Raw genomic sequence first — 15,897 nt, 5'->3', positions numbered from 1 at the left:
ATGCGAACACAAGGATTTAAACATCGGCGGGGCTTTTGAAAAGTGCGTGAACTCCGTGTTTTGAAGGGGTTCAAAACGGAAGAAGAGACGGCTTTTTTCTGCTGAACAAGTAAGACATTTCAATAGTTCAATCGTGTAACAGTACGTTTTCTTAATTCACACAGTTATGGAGTTTCCTTTGTTGTGCCTTTCTCGTTTTGCTATTATGGAGAATATGAATTCTGAACTACACAGGTAACCATAAAACACATTAAATTTAACATTAGTCACGCAATGCTGATGTTGTTAACATGAACAATTTGAGAACAAAGTAGGCTATAATTTGCACGGTTGCTGTAAATCGCGTTGATTAAATCTAACGAAGCTTATCATGTCGAATGCTTTTTCCCCCTTAGTTGGTCAGAACAAAAATGGATTTTACTTACTTGTTCAGAAGACATTTTCTTATGAAAATTCTTATGTTGGTCAAACTTTCAAAAAGTGAATCTGTGATTCTGTATGACAGTATCCACACAGCGCGGTGACTGACAGCAGCACTCGCCTCAAAGCACTGTGTTCATCCGCGCTGTTTCATGCCGATTTACAACCCACGTAAAGATGATAATTCCGCGAATCACTGCAGTTACAGATTTCGAACAGAGAGATGGCGACAAAGAGGAAAAGATACGGACTGCAGCTTTAACAGCTGGCAAACTATATTATTATATATAATTATTTATTTTATTTTAATTTATTGAATTATTTATTATTTAACATTTTGAGTACATGATATGTATAATATAGTAATACAATTAAGTATTTAAGTAAATACATAATATATATATATATATATATATATATACAAAAACATAATACATTTTAAATAATACATATTATAATAATATATTAAATAATATTAAATTATTTGTAATGTATTGTGTATACAGTGGATATTTTACTTAAACACAAACTGTATTATATAAACTATAAACTTTAAATATTAATTGTTCCAAGATGGTGGATATATTTGAGCTATTCAAAGCAGCCAGCAATTTTTAAATTTGAACAGATTTGGAATGAATTGGAGTGAATCCATTATCACACAGAAGCTCTTCAACCAATTATTCATTCTCACTCTTCATTCCTGCAACCATGTTTAAATATCTACTGCAAAGATTTCCATGAAGAGTGGAAGACGAAACAAATGGAAAACCTACTTCCTATCAATGCATTTAATTTCACATCAGCATTTAAAGCACAATATGACGGCAATTAAAAGCACACATGAATAGGGGTCTGTGGGTGTCTGCGTGTTTGGCCATTTAGAATATCCTTAAATCATTTGGATGCTTCATCGTTGATCTATGTGATACAGCCACCACTTTGCCCCCTCAGCCCCCTGCAACTGAATTACTGACCACTTCAATTACATCAGATGGTGTGTTAATGTACTGCAGCAAAGGCTGTGGAATTTCCTTTTCCTCTGACATCTCTATGGTGCTAAAGCTTTCTGAAATGAAGATATGTTGTGCTGCATTATGGAACAGCACAGCAGCTTAGAGGAGGTGGGGATATGTGTGTGTGGTGAGGGAAGGTTGAATGAGTTTGTGACTAAAATAGCAGTCAGTGTAAATGTTGTTGCTTACAATTCTCTCCTTTCTGTAGAAAAAAACCCACAGTAACTATTCTGGTCACATACAGGGAAATGTCCTGGCTGCTCTTATTAGGCGAATGCCGAATGACACTATGTGTGCGTTGGCGACTGAAGCAGATCTGCAGGTTCGCTGGTTAATCTCCGCACAGACCAGCCAGTCTAGTCTTTAGCTAATGAAGTCCAGGGCTTAAATATCTGTTTGGTTATTGCCTTCCATATCAAGCACATTAGAATAAGCTAGTTGAGGCTTTGCATTTCTAGGCCATTGTGTAACACAGAGCTGAGTCTCACTGTGGGGTTTAGACCTGTCTCTCATCTGTCTGCCAAACTACAAACCATCTTCTGATTAATTAAAGATTAGACCTAATTAAATGAGAAATGCAACCCGAACTAGTTTCTAAAAGCACTAGGCATTTATTTTTCAAAAGACATCCCCCCTGAAGCTGTAATTAGAACACAAAAATGTAAAATGAATTATTACAACGTGTATATCGGATAAAGAAAAGTGTTACAGACCGATCTTTGATAGCTTTTTTTAAGCTTCCCTAGACGTTTGATGGAGACTGAGATGAGGAATAATACATTATACAGATGTTTTCATTTCCAAAGTGACGGAAATAACTGGGCTGACATGAACATACAGGGTGTGTGTACTCCTCAGGGGGAGTGTGTGACTGTGTGTGATGAATTATAGAGCTATAGCCTCGGTTTCAAGGTAAGCGAGAGGACATGGGTAGAAGGCTGTACCAAATTAATTAACACAGCATCTTTGATTTACAAATAAATGACTTTTTTTCAGAACATGGGGGTTCCCAAACTTTTCCATTCCAGGAATATAATCTAGAAAACAATTGACATTACTGTAAATTTAATCTTGATCATAAGTTTGATATGACAGAAATCGAGCATTTAATAAAAAAAAAATATTTTATAGTACAACTGTAAAATTTCAATACTAATATTTACGTTTTAATTTCTTCGTTAAAGAGTATATGAAATATGTGCATAAAAACTTGAAACAGTGTTGTTAAACACAGTGGTGCTCTCATGGTGCTGTGGTCCTCTCCTGCTCGTTCCCGTGTGTGTACTGTACATGTGAAATGCTTTTTACAGAAAGTTTTCGTATGTGTTGGTTGGTAACCAAATGCACACAAAGGAACGAAAACAATGTACTCTTTATATGTCTCTGAAAGACAACAGAGCTGCGTTGAACAGACCAGAAATAGCCTTTCGTAATATTTGAATTCTCATGCAGAATACAGCGCAGCAATTGGAGTGAACAAGCTTCTTCTCATTAACAATGCGTCCCGAGTCGCTTAATAATGAACCGCGGCGCTCTGAGACCCTCACTGTTATTACAAGTCGAACGAGCGTATCAAAATACCCAGGAGATACAGGTATAAAATATAAATCGACTATTCAAATAGAAAATCGCACTAAGCAATATTGTGAATTCTATTTAATGTTGTTATATCGTCTAGTCAAAAGCAAAACTGTGTGTGTGTCATTCAGTGAAACGCAAATTTGACTTTGTGCGACCCACCTTTTCCCACACTGCAACCCACAGTTGGAAAACCCCTGGAATAGATATAGGCATGGAAAGGGACTATTTTTAAAAGATAGTTCACCCAAAATTGAAAACTCACCCTGTTGTTCCACCTCTCATTTTTCCATAAAACCACAAATGAGAGGATTGAGGTCCAAGCTGCTCTTTTCCATAAAACGAAAGTGGAATTATAATGCCAAGCTCCAAAATGAACAAAAAAAGTATCATAAATGTAGCCCAAAGTGAACATATGGCTACTTTTATAAGTGTTATGATGATTTTTGGAGTTAATAATGACAGACCATCTCCTTTTATAGTGGTGCAACGGATCACAAAATTTACGGTTCGGATCATTTATGGTTTTTGAGCCACGGATCGGATCAGAAATAAACATTTGTAACGTTGCTTTTCATTTATTACTTATAGCTCAGTTTAAGTTCTTCGATACCACAGCAAAAATTAATAGCCTAACCGTTAAAACATTATTAAAAACAAGTGAACAGTCAGTAATAAAATAAGAACAAATACACAAATTAAAAGCAGAGATGAATACTCAATACGAAAAAAAAATACGAAAATTTCGGACTCAGTGTGCAAGGACCTTAACAGTAGTATTCAGGTACAGAAATGAATAATTAAGCCTAAATGTAAAATAACACTATTTATTCACTGTAGAAATTAAATATTGTTTCATCTTTGTTGTTTTATTAACATTAAAGACACAGACAACAGTAGTCACTTTAAGACCGAATGCACGGACCTAAAAAACTATTCACTTATGACATAACCGAGAGAATACTTGCCGAGATGGGTATTTTGACATCATTTTGTGTGTATTTGTCCATTCAAGCGCAAGGAAACGCGAAAGAGGAATCAATTCGGTGTTCGAGCGTTGTCTGAAACTCGCCTCTCTCTCTCTCTCTCTGCGTGCGCTTCGGTGTGTGATGTGATGAACAGATAACAAGCGAGTCCCGATTTCCTCTTCCGTGTTAAAAATTGTTTTAATCTGTAAATTGGCAAATCACGTCCAAATTATAAACTTTCACTCTATGATGGTTAAATTTAGCAGTTAATCCGCGAATCACATGCGTGCCGAACCGTGGGGCCTGGTCCGTACGGATCACAGAACAACTGCGATCTGTTGCTCTCCTATACTTTTATCATATGGAAATAGGCTGCTTGGACATCTGCCTAACATCTCCTTTTGTGTTTCACGAAAGAAAGCAATTAAGAAAATGACAACAAGATTGAATTTTTAGGTGAACTATCCCTTTAAATTGATTTAGCCATGCATATTCAAAAGCATCTTTAACTGAGAGTTCCTCTGCCTTACTGGTGTTCCAGCAAAAGGAGCATGATCACAGTTCTCCTGCCAAGATCGATTGAGGCTGAGGACGAAGTCCTGAAAGAAGGGATGTGTCCTGTTGAAGACTGAAAACCCGACGATGTTGACTCGCTGATCAGCTAAATCGTCCAATCGTAGCAGAGAGAATTCCTGCAAGGGTAGAGAAAATGTTCAAGTTAATTCACCAACATGAGTGCTTCTTATCAAATTGCCAAGCTCAGGTCCCCTGTCGAATCTAAACAACCTAATGATGCCCATAGGAAGTAAAACAATATCGTCAGGCTCATTAACAAGCACTGAGGTAAATCTGCCAATTCCTGGGACAAGTAATTCAATTCAGCAAAAGTTAATGCTTAGGAGAGCAAATCCCAACAGCTATTGTGCTTCAGATCCCATGAGGGCAACTTTGGAGATCGTGCGAAAGAGGGTGAAAAAAGGTCCGCAGTGTTGTCAGTCTGCGTCCTGGCGCATGTAGTACATCAGATGAAGGTTAATAGAGATGTCCCTGCAGTTCCTGCTGACAGTATTACAGTCTATGACTCTGCCACCGTCATTGGCTCGAGGGACACTGATGATGTGAAGAAAAAGAGGAGTTATAGTGCTGGACCCATGACACAGATAAAATAAGAAGAGAAGAGATGAGACAAGAAAAGACAGGATGAACTGAGACTGGATGACAGAGAAGAGAAGATTAGAGTAAAATTAATGAAATAAATTAGATGGCACTAAGTAAGAAGAGACAGGATGAACTGAAACTAGATGACAAAGAAGAGGAGACTAGATGAGAAGAGATGAGATTAGATGAAATGAGACAAAACCAGATGAGACTCAGTGACCAGATGAAACTTCTCTATGAGAAGAGAAAGGATGAACTGAGACTAGACAACAAAGAAGAGAAGGAAATACCTTGGGACTAGATGGGACCATACATAATGAAGTGAGGCTAGATAACAAAGGAGGGAAATAAATGAGAAAATATCAGATTAGATGAGATGTGACTAGATGAGAGGAGAAAGGATGAACTGAGAGTAGAAAACAAAAAGCAAAAGAGGACTACATGAAGACAAGATGAGATGAAACGAGATCTGTCAAAACAGAACGAACAGATTAGATGCTGAGAAAAGACGACTAAATGAGAAAAGATGAGCTGAAATGATATTCGATGAGAAGTGAAAGGATGAACTTAGACAACAAATAAAGAAGAGAGGAGACGACATGAGAAGAGATGAGATGTAATTAGATGAAATGAGACTGAGACGAGACAGCATGAACTACACAACACGACAGATGAAAAGACTTAATGTGAAAAGATGAGACTAGATGAGAGAGAACTGAGAGTAGACAACAAAGAAGAGAGAACACCATGTGGGAAGAGATATGGACTGAAAGATGACAGATGACTAAATGAGAAAAGATGAGATGAAATGAGATCAGATCAGATGAGAAGAGAAAGGATGAACTGAGACTAGACAACAAAGAAAAGAAGAATAGATGAGAATTGAGTAGATAAAATGAGATGAGACTACATAAATAAAAAGACTATATGACAAACAGGTGAGACTACATGGAAAGAGGTGAGACTAGATAAGACGAGACAAGATCAACTGAAACTAGATGACAGAATATATTAAATATTAAATGAGAATGAGTTGAAACGGAATAAATAGAATAGACAACAGAGAAGAGGAGACTAGATGAGAAAAGATAGGACAAAGTGAAACTAGAAGACAGAGAAGAAGAAAAGACATAACAGGAGAACACAGCTCCACATGAGAAGACAAGAGCAGAGACTAGAAGAGAAAACAGGCGGCAGAGCGTGATGAGAAGATACTAGATAACAAGATACGTCAGATGAGATGAAACGAGACTCGATGAGCTAAAACGTAAAGAAAATAGAAGTGAAAAAGACAGTCACACAATAAGACTCGATGAGAAGACACAGGATTAGTTGAGACTCGAAGACAGAGAAGAGAATGAGATGAGGTGAGACTTAGTGAGAATTTAAAAAAAAAACATGAAACGAGGCTGTGAAAGAATGATTAAAAAAAGAATGATTAAAGAAAGAACGATAAAAAAAAGAATGATTAAAAAAAGAACAGGAAGCTGTGTGTGCAGGAGAGGTCAGGGAAGGTGAGTGAATAATTCCGACACACAATAGTAAATCCCCAGCCTTACATGGGGTAGCATGCAGCAAGACCGGAGCACCTCGGATCAAAGACAACACAATCTTGCCCTCTCATTACAAACACAAAGCCAGAGGAGGACAGACACCCAGGCCATGGGTAGCAAACACTGCATGGGATTAAAGCCTTTGCCGAGAGGACAGGAAGAAAAGGAGGGAGCACAGTGTCATGGGAGTGCAGAGACAATAAATGCACTGCAGTGCTTCAGGAGACATTTGTTTCAGAGGAAACTCGCGGGAGAAAGACTGCTGAATCTTCCTGTAGATAACAGAAGCTCCTTTTTTCTTATTTTGCAGGTGGGACGGCCTCTCTGATCCATTAAAGGATGACCATGTCTGCTTTTGATTGAAATAAAAGCCCATCTTCTACTTTGATGGCAACCACAATGCTGCAAAACCCTGTCCGAACATGCTCACAGACGCAAGGCTGATTCAATACAAATGAAAAATATCAAAACGACATATCAAAATATGTAAATCTAGCCCCTCCAGCACTAAAACTTTTATTTAAAACTCTCACACTCACTGCAAAGCTTCAAACTTTAAACTTAATTAAAAAAAGTGATTAATAAAATACATTTCATTAGCAAGCAATTTTTGAGAAATATTAAATATGTCATATGCCGCAAGCTACAATCTGTTGCTGGTGTACATCAAAAAATAAATATATCTAAAAAAAAAGCACACATCAGACTAATGCTGCTGTCAAATCATAATGCCGCTTTGCAAATGAACCTTTATTGTAAATGGTCTCATATTGATTAACATATAAGAGTGTGTGAACAGTTGACCCTTCCTCCATCTGCACTCCCTGGAGCAGTCTGACAAGCCCGACGGGAACGGACCTGTAATTACTCTCCGAGCGCATGTTAATACTTCATTAAAACAGAGACAGTGTAAATGAGCCAGTCATTAACTGTGGCGCACTTTGGGCCACTCATACACGACACGGAAGGTCATCGAATATCCCGCTGCATGTGTGGAGTGTGTGCATGAGCAGATACTTCAGCATTTACTAAAAAATGAACTGTGTCCACTAATAGCACCGTTCATTTGCTCGCGCAGTCTGTTTTAGCGCCTAATTTACTAGAGAAATTATGCAAATCAGATAACAGCAAAAACGAGTTATGAACACAATTTGTGCGTTGCATTGTTGTTATACTTAAAACTATTAACAAATATTTTTTCGCTAATTTAAATAAAGCTGAAATAAAATAAAATGATTTAAGATGAAAAAACTAACTGAAATAAAATAGGTTTAAGTAGAATGCACTAATATTACTAAATATAAATGACAGATAAATAGACAAATAAATAAATAAAAAAACTAATAAAAAATGACAATCACATAATAGCCTACAAATAAAAGTAATTCAAATTATTGATAAATATTATAATAGTACTGTAAATAATACTAAAATAACACTGGCCATGTAATGAATGTCAGTTTGTAATCTGAACTGAATGTTATGAGACAAAAAGACAGTTGAGGTCTTTTTATTGACTTTACGATTCACGAACAATAGAGTAACTTGAGCCAGTTCTTTTAATAAATCCTTCAAAAGACTCACGATCTGATGAATCTAATATCATTCGTATAATGAACTCACTGAATCACCACAACACACCACATTATAAAAATCACCACATTATACGAATGAATCTAATATCATTCGTATAATGAACTCACTGAATCACCACAACAGTGGTGTGTTTCCCGTACAACGACATAACTCGCTTCTTAACTACCATAGTACGATGCATCGTTGAAGAAATCAACTAGCCAGTCACGACTGTTTCTCGAAACCATATGGTCGCAAAGTGGTCGTTCAAACCCTTTTACTGTCTATGGTTCAAACACGTTGGTTAAGGATGTCATGCACGTGGAGGAGTAATAACTTATTTTAATTAAACTGTTCGAGATCGAATTAATGCTAGATGTTTTGATATAAATTACGGACATGGGATCTGAGGAATATTTCTCATTTTTCTCAGTTATTTCGCTTTATTTCCAGATTCATTCGTAGGCTCCTTCTTACGTACCAGAGCACGTTCACACACTTCAAAAACGGTGCTTTAAATCTCTTGACAAACTAAAAGACGTAAATGCATTTGAATGTATGCTAAATAAAAGACACAGGTTGTACTGAATGTCAGCTTGCTTATTTTGCTCAAGACAAGGATTTCCACATGTCATAAAAACAAGAAACTATGCTTCTAACCACAGGTCGAGAGCTGTCGTTCCAACCACAGAACTTTGCGATGCTCTTTGCAAATGTTCGTTGGAACAATGGTTTCGGGAAACATCGACTCGTTGAACTATGCTGATAATGACGGAACTTGCGACCATAGTTGGCTAACGATGCTTTTGGGAAACGCACCCCATAGTTGCTGAATATTTGATTCACTTACTGAAAGTTTTAATCGATAGTGATGATATATTCATATTATATTACATTTCACAATACAAAAATGTTTATGAAAAAAAAAAAAAACTAGTGTAGGGTTACAAATTTATTAAATGTTTAATTTAGATTCCAATACAATAGTATTTTATATTGAGAAAGTTCATAAATGATGAGATCAGGAAATCTCTGCAAACAGTCAGGGTTCCCAGCGGGATATTCCTGACTGTCTCTATTGTAAGTCAGATATTAATCAGATTAATGAGACTATCACCTTTTGTCTTTGAGTTCCTGTCTCAGTACGAGAAGTCCTGCCCGTCCTGTTCTCTTGGCTCAGTTTGAATTGTTATGCTGATTGGATTAGGATTGGTAACACTCTCAGTCTAAGGGCAGGTTACTAAACCTGTATACCTCATTTACATGCTTTGTTTCAGAGTGTCTCCACCTCTATGTAACCCCTCCCCCTTGAAAGGTATATCAACTACAATGTATATTTCTTAGTCAGACTTGGGTGAGATTTCGATGACTACAGCGCTGTAAGACTTGACAAATGATTGCTGCTACCCACAGCTTGTGTTCTCAATAAAGAATCCTGCTGAAGATATACCACCAAGTCTCCTGGTCTTCGCTTCTGAGTTTCCTACTCTTTAGAAGGAAAAAGTTCACAACAAAATTATTTAATATTTATTTATTTGTAAAGCAGTTTAATTTAATTCAATGTCATTAACAATATTTAAATAAAATAACAAAAAAATCTACTAATTTGCATAGAAAGGAGGCTGATAATGACTTAATTTAAATATTCACAGTGCAGTGCTATTTCTGCACACTTATGCAGTAAATGATTTTTGAAAAGCGCTGGTAAAAAGTGGATCACACCGAGCACCAAAACACACTTGTAGCCAATCAGCAGTAAGGGGCGTGTCCACTCATCATGGGGGAGGAGAAAGAGCTCAGTGCACAAGACAGACATTGGCAGAACAACTATAGAAAGAGAGAGATGGCAGAGAAAATTCAAAAGAGGAAAATGCCAGGGGATTTTACTTAGAAAGGTTACGATCAGACAAGAAGTAGGACCCGGTTTATATTGAAGAAGCTTTCCAGCGTTGGAGAGACCTAAGCGAAGGCCTGTAAACAGACACTGAGGTCGCTTTATTTCGCTTTATATATGCTGTCTTTTGCATAAATATACTCGTGTGTCATCTTCGCTTGTTTGTTAATTTGCATTATTATTATTTTCATAAGCCCGGAACGTCTAAACTTCCTCCACCGCCCGTTTCAAGCATTAGCTCCCAAAGTGTTTTCAAAAAGTGTGATAACATACTCCTATATGGTTTTTCTTTTGGTTCCCCTCTTAGTGATCATTTGCTTTGGTGATTTCAAATATCGACAGTGTTTACCAGAAATCGCTTACGATTTACCTTACGAGGAGTAGCCTAAGTGAACGGGACACAGGTTTTTGTACCAAAATGCCACATATTACATAATCACATGCACACAAACAGTTTTTAATTGTTTGGCCAGTGTAAGAGAAGAAGCATCTAGGAGACAGTTGGGCCCCCTGGGACAGCAGCTGCTCCTGATCTCTGGCAGGATGACAGAAGAGAGAGGAAAAGTGAGGACAAGAAAGAGAGAGAGAGGGAGGACAAGAAGGAAAGAGACTGGATAGAGGAGTGAGAAGAGAGGTGAGGTGCTGACAGGCTGGCGATGAGCCCCATGACACAGCCTGTCACCTGAAGATCAATCAGAAAAGCAGAACCTGGGCCAGCTTGCCGCTTCACCGCTGGCACACACACACACACACACACACACACACACATACACGCATGCATATTGTTTGTTGTGGAATAATTAGCTCTCGGGAGAAATACTAAACCCTGATAGGTGGTAAAACAGTAGAGGGTCTGAACCACAGGTCTTGCCTCCAAACCAAACCAATTCAAACTCTAAAAACATTGTTTTTTTTATTTGACAGTCTATAGAGGACAAATGAGAATCACAACAAAAAAAGAAGCTAAAACTAACATGACATACCGGTAAATGCAAGACAACACAACAAAAACTAATAAATCAAAAGTAACTCCATGGCTCTGTCCAAACATCCATACTTCCTTAGATATAGTATGTGAAAAGAGTATTATGTCCAGACTCCAGTATCACACAAATTCACTATGCATTATAATACCTTGGCATTAAACCACAGAAAAAGTAAATGCTGATGCGTGAGTAATACAACGGTGTCTGCAAATTTGACATCTTTCTTTTCTGACCAATGTTATGGTTCAGGAACTTAAGCCGAGTGCTATCTCAACTATTAAGTGACTCATCTGATGTGCTTTACTCAAATTTCCTGTGTAGAAAATCAAGCGTAGCGTCAGTTCTGGCAGGTCACGTTAGTCAAGCTCGCATCAGCTGACTCTCAGCTGATCCACGTCTACCTATAGGAATACGACGCCTATCACTGTATACATATATAAGCTCCTTCAGTATTATCAACAGCTATCGCGTTTCTCAGGAGCCAATTCCCTCCTCCATCCCCAGCTCCTCCTCTCGTCAGTCAGGATTTGGCATTCTGATTCCCCTTGAATCAGAATAAATTCTTGAATTATGTTGTATTTTAAAATCTTGAATTCATGATATCTGCAATACATTCATGTTGGTTCTGTTCTGTTTACCCTAAGGGGGGTTATTGCTGCTCTTATCCATGCTAGGCTGTATGGATGCGCAGGGAGTTCTTGCCCAGAACAGAACTATACCGCCAATCCTAACTGTATGCTAATTGTCAATCGTATTTGACGATAGTGGTCCTGACAGAACTGTGATGTGTTTGGTTATGGGTGTTAATTGATTCTTAGTGCTGTGTGTTGTGATTATGTAGAAGAGGCTGGTGTTATGATGTTCAGAGTTGCTTGCTGTGAACATCCTTCATGGTGTCGGTGGAAAAATGCCAAGAGTGAATAAAACATACTTTTTTTTCACAGACAAGAGGAGACAGTATCTTTCACTCAATGAATCATTCATTCATTCATTCATTCAGTGATTTACTCAGTGATGCACAGAATTACTGACATTAGTTTGTTCGCTCACTAATGCACCTGCTCAATTGAACTGAGCATTCAGGCATAATATAAACTACAATTTTTAATCATCCTTTTTCTACACAAACTTTAGACAAATTCTTCAGATTTTTGGCGAATACACTCCATTTACAGCACAAACTGGCTTAGTAATGACTACGTGTCAAAGAAAACCTAAGAAAAGACACTTACAAAATGTCTTCTGTGAGAAGACAATTTCACATGCAAAATTTAACTATCATATTCAGAAAATTGTATTAAAGGAATAATTCACTTAAAAATGAAAATTCTGTCATCATTTACTCACCCTCAAGTTGTTTCAAACCTGTATGAATTTCTTCTGCTGAACACAAAGCAAGATCTTTTGAAGAATGTCGGTAACCAAACAGTTGCACTGACTTCCATAGTAGCAGAAAAAATACTATGGAAGTCAATGGGGTACATCTGGTACAACTGTCACCGACATTTTTCAAAATATCTTCCTTTGTGTTCAGCAGAAGAAAGAAATTCATACAGGTTTGAAACAGCTTGAGGGTGAGTAAATGATGACAGAATTTACCTTTATTGGGGTTTTTGTTCTTTTTTAATGCTTTAAAGCTCCAGTACACATTCTTTGTAATTGCATGAAAAAGAGCGATCAACACTTTGTATATACTTTTGTACTGCACAGAGGAAAGAAAGTCATACAAGTTTGAATTGATAAAAGTTGAATTATCATTTTGGGGTGAACTATCTCATATAAAAACTATCAACATATAAAGAGCAAAAAAGCAGCATTTCAGGCTCTATGGAGAACTGTATTCTAAGCTTGAGCTACAAACTAATGAATAGGATATCGATTTTCTCAATGATAACATCAGTTAAGCAGCATCTTTTTACTCCATGAAATAAAGAGGTAATGAACGCCAATTTAAAATCTCTGAGAGTGATTATCTGAACAGCTGAATCATTCATAGTGTTTTTAGCAGATATAAGACATTTTACACTTGTGTTAACTGGCATGTAAATTCATGGCATGAATCAGAGAAAGGGATCCCTGCTGACTACTAATGACTATAGCTGTTGACAGTGTTTTTTGGAAAGTTTTCCCTCTCTTCCTCCATCTCTCTCGCTCTCACACACTAGCTGAACATGTGATAGGACTATATGTGAGCCTTTATTTTGCAGTCATCTCATTGCTTAGACTGTGAGATTGGATTCACACACTGACATTCACAACAAATAACATATACACATACACACACATACATATATATCCCATGGAATATTGCACTGTCACTTACATCTAGACAAAAATGACATTGTTCTGCAATGCAGCGCCACATTAACACTCCCACTGTTAAGATTGTCTTAAAGCCGCAATGAAACAAAAGTAGCAATAGATTCTTGTAACATATATCTGAGCGAAACAAAGCACAGATTAATTGTTCATAATGAGATCAATAACAGTTAGCTGTTAGCCAAGGGGTGAACAGTCTTTTCAGATTCATTAGACCAATCTACATTTTGATGTAACTGAAAAAAAATATGACCAGTCTCAAAGAAAAAAATTAGATGACTAGCTTGACTAGTCTAAGCTGTTTATGCAACTAGCAGCGGCAGTTTGTGTATTCATAAAGTTAAGAATAAACGTAAGTTAGCTTCTCCTTTGTTTTGAAGCTCTCTGCATATACCTATTATGTTTATACTCCATAATCATTGAGAGGAAGTCATTTAAATGGAGGCTGTCATAAAAATCTTGCTTTTGAGAAAATGGCCTCTAAATATTCTAAACAATTTTCAAACATTTTTGACAGAATTAGCAGATCTATTCAAATATAAAATATTTGCATATATTTATCGATATGCTATCTTTTCAGTTCATAAGCTTTTACTTTTATTTCTCACATTATAGACCTACCTGTCACAACAGTAGCAGCCAAACAATATGTTGCCGACAGACTAATCTAGTGCGCTTGATTAATCCAGTGTCCACAAAAGTCTTCCTAAATACTGCTAACTCTGTCTGCACTAAAACCCAACCGGAACATGAAACAAAATTGCATTTGCGCCTTAAATTATTCACAAATTACAAATTAATGAGCTCCGGTGGCATGGAAAAGCTCTGAGGTATGATATCAGAATGCATAACCACTTATAATATGTCAGCACTGTGTATGTGTATGTGTACGAAGAAATGAGACAAGGCCGCAGGTTTGTGAGGGAAGGTGATCTGTCTGAGTTGACAGAAATGAACCTGGTATTATCACTTTGGTTAGCCCTTGGCATTTTCTTATCAATCTCTAGAGGCCAAGCCACTCTCTGTCACTCATCAGCCCACCCCACAATTTTGAACTTTCCAAAGTCAGATGATGTAATCTCTCTCTCATGTCTGCAACAACTAATCAATCGGTAATAAAAAATAATCCTCAACTAATTCATCATTGATTATTCGAGTCTGCACCAGTTACAAGAGAGTGAGCTGCTACAGTGAGAAAGTGCATGATCCAAAACATGACAATGCTTTATGTTAAGCACTTCAAACTAACTCAAGCAGTGACTTGACAGTGCTGTGGAAAGTGTTTGATGGTTTCTCCAGCGTAAAACTTGCTTAAATGTTAGAAATTCAAAAAAGTATTTCCTTTTTTGTCCTGTTGGTTATCGTTAAGTCATTTTTACTCAAAAATTTGAATTCTCTCATCAATTACTCTCATATCATTCCAAACCCATAAGTTTTTTGTTCATCTTCAAAACACAAATGAAGCCATTTTTGAAAGTAGTAAAGCATAAAAATTCCATAATATGTTTGTACCCATTTTAACCACTAGCTGTCAACATTACATACCACTTTTAATGCAGACATTATTTAACGAGCTTGAGTGCGTGCGTACATACGTCAAACAAATGATATTCAATTTAAAGAGATCATTTTTTATAAAACTTAAGTTTTGTAGCCCTATAGGTAATTTGCTAAAAAAAATACAACACAAGAATACAACACAGAAGGAGAAAAGTGGCAGAAATCCAACTCTGTCCTCAGATGTTGACTTCTTTGTCCTCAGATTATTATCTCTTTTGTTTTGTGTGTGTGTGTGTGTGTGTTTGTGTGTGTGTGTGTGTGCGAAACAAATCAAGTTTCCAAGTGCAAACTGCAAACCTATATCTCGGGCAAACCACTGGCTTTATGTCATTCCATCCTGATAGATTGTGTCTTGAAGCAATAAAGTCTGGGTCTGGCATATGTCTCTTTATCAAACAAGCCTATAATCGACAACAGAGCTGTCATTCAGCATCACGGACAGCTCAAGTAGCACAAGCTGGTTATTTTACACGTTCCCTGCATTTATAAAGCGAAAATGAATCTGTTGACAGATGTTCCATGAGAACAGTGGAGTGAAACTGACAGTGATATTTAGGTGTTACAAAATGAGATGGATCCCATGAAATTATGCAAATATAACTGGTGGAATTTGGAAACGACAACAGGAAAACAAATTACTCTACAATTGGGTTTGTGTAGAAACAACAGCAGGTAATTGTTAGTTTTGTCTCTCTCCCACAGTGTGGTGAATATCGCTATACCAGTCGTATTATACTGTATGAAAACAGTAGTCAACCTGTTATGGGGTCCCCCAGGGATCGGTGATTGATCCCACACTGTTATCTCCAAATCTCTTCTCAATGCAGCTGGACCAGATTCACCTCACCTTTCATCAGAAATAATGGTCTG

General features: G+C 37.2%; 1 protein-coding gene across 1 annotated transcript in view; it reads right to left on the bottom strand.

Moving 5' to 3' along the window:
* The window catches only part of grik4 (glutamate receptor, ionotropic, kainate 4), a 424,662-nt gene that overhangs the window by 74,480 nt on the left and 334,285 nt on the right, over positions 1-15,897 (bottom strand). The window contains exon 9 of the mRNA XM_056263373.1: positions 4,513-4,674. Coding sequence (XP_056119348.1) covers positions 4,513-4,674 — 162 coding nt within the window. The remainder of the gene's footprint in view (positions 1-4,512; positions 4,675-15,897) is intronic.

The sequence above is a fragment of the Rhinichthys klamathensis genome, unplaced genomic scaffold, assembly GCF_029890125.1.
Source record: "Rhinichthys klamathensis goyatoka isolate OS25496 unplaced genomic scaffold, OSU_Roscu_1.1 h1tg000206l_1, whole genome shotgun sequence".
Taxonomy (NCBI): domain Eukaryota; kingdom Metazoa; phylum Chordata; class Actinopteri; order Cypriniformes; family Leuciscidae; genus Rhinichthys; species Rhinichthys klamathensis.
The sequence above is the reverse complement of the archived record's forward strand: the minus strand, read 5'-3'. Positions and strand labels throughout refer to the sequence as shown.